This window comes from Mandrillus leucophaeus, unplaced genomic scaffold (assembly GCF_000951045.1).
Source record: "Mandrillus leucophaeus isolate KB7577 unplaced genomic scaffold, Mleu.le_1.0 Scaffold74, whole genome shotgun sequence".
Lineage (NCBI taxonomy): Eukaryota > Metazoa > Chordata > Mammalia > Primates > Cercopithecidae > Mandrillus > Mandrillus leucophaeus.
The window spans coordinates 2,544,151-2,545,434 of NW_012108030.1; the positions used below are offsets into that span (position 1 = coordinate 2,544,151).

The 1,284-nt window shown below is 57.9% G+C and overlaps 1 protein-coding gene across 1 annotated transcript in view; it reads right to left on the reverse strand.

The window, feature by feature from the left end:
* The window catches only part of MYH14 (myosin, heavy chain 14, non-muscle), a 145,176-nt gene that overhangs the window by 74,295 nt on the left and 69,597 nt on the right, over positions 1–1,284 (reverse strand). Inside the window, exon 13 of the mRNA XM_011966061.1 lies at positions 234–386. Coding sequence (XP_011821451.1) covers positions 234–386 — 153 coding nt within the window. The remainder of the gene's footprint in view (positions 1–233; positions 387–1,284) is intronic.

Sequence of the window (1,284 nt, forward strand, 5' to 3'; positions counted from 1 at the left end):
GAGGGGGACAGAGAGAGAGAGGGACAGAGACCAGAGAAGGAGGGACAGTGACCCAGAGAGAGGGGGACAGAGACCCAGAGAGACAGAGGAACAGAGACCAGAGAGAAGGGGACAGAGACTCAGAGAGAGAGAGGGGGACAGAGACCAGGGAGAAGGGGAGAGACCCAGGCCTCCAGAAAGGACCAGGACCGGAGTGAGGAAGTCGGCATCCCCCTCCCAGCACGAGGGCGGACCTGGAAGATCTCAAAGCCCGCGATGTCCAGGATGCCCAGGAAGGAGGCGCCTTGGCGGGGGCTGCGGTCCAAGGCCCGGTTGAGGCGCAGAACCAGCCAGCGGAAGAGGCGCTCATAGGTGGCCTTGGCCAGGGCCTCCAGCGCGAAGTCAGCCTGTGGGGCAGGGCTGGTGGTAAGGGCGCAGCCTGCACATCGGCAGACTGAAAGATGTCGGAGGTGGACCAGGGAAGGGCCCCCAGCTCATCCCCCTTAAGGTCGCCTCCCAGCTCCTTGACCAGAAATACCATCAAGAACAATGCCACGAACAACAGGCAGACATTCCTGAAGTCCGACTGTGCGTCAGGTACTATGTGACAGGCTCGGGTGTGTTAGCCCGTGAATCCTCCCCTCACCCCTCAAACCAGTTTCTACTGCACAGCGGTTAAGAGTGTGGACTCTGGAGCCGGACAACCTGGGTTCAAATCCCAGCTCTGCCATTTGGGGGCTGTGTGACCTCAGGCATGTGAATAAACCTCTCTGTGCCTCAGTTTTCTCCTCTGTAAAATGGGAACTAACAACAGTACCCCAGCTGAGCTTGAACCAGGGTCAGTGTGGCTCCCAAACTCCTCTTGTCCCCCCCAGCATCTACTTCATCCGGGCACCTCACTGCCCAGCCTAGGGCCAGCAGAGGCCTCTGCCCAAACACTGGATTCCAAAACCCTCCCTGGCCTGTGGTCACTCCACTCCACCCTCCCTGCCACCACCCTGGTGTGAGCTCCCATGATTGCCAAGACTCTGGCTGCAGCCTCCTTAAGTCTCCCTGCCTCTATCTGCATCCCTGAACCCAGTTCTCCATGCAGCAGCCAAGGGGATCTTTCTGTGAAAGACAAACTGAATTAAGCCACTCCCTGGCTTAAAAACCTCACTGGCCTCCTATGTACTTTGAATACAACTCACCTCCTTACTGTGGCCCCTAAGACCTTGCATGATCTGCCCCTTGCTGTTATTTCTGACTGTGGATTCACCCACCCTCTCTCCCTTCCTCTTTAGCCTCACTGACCTGACCTCCTTC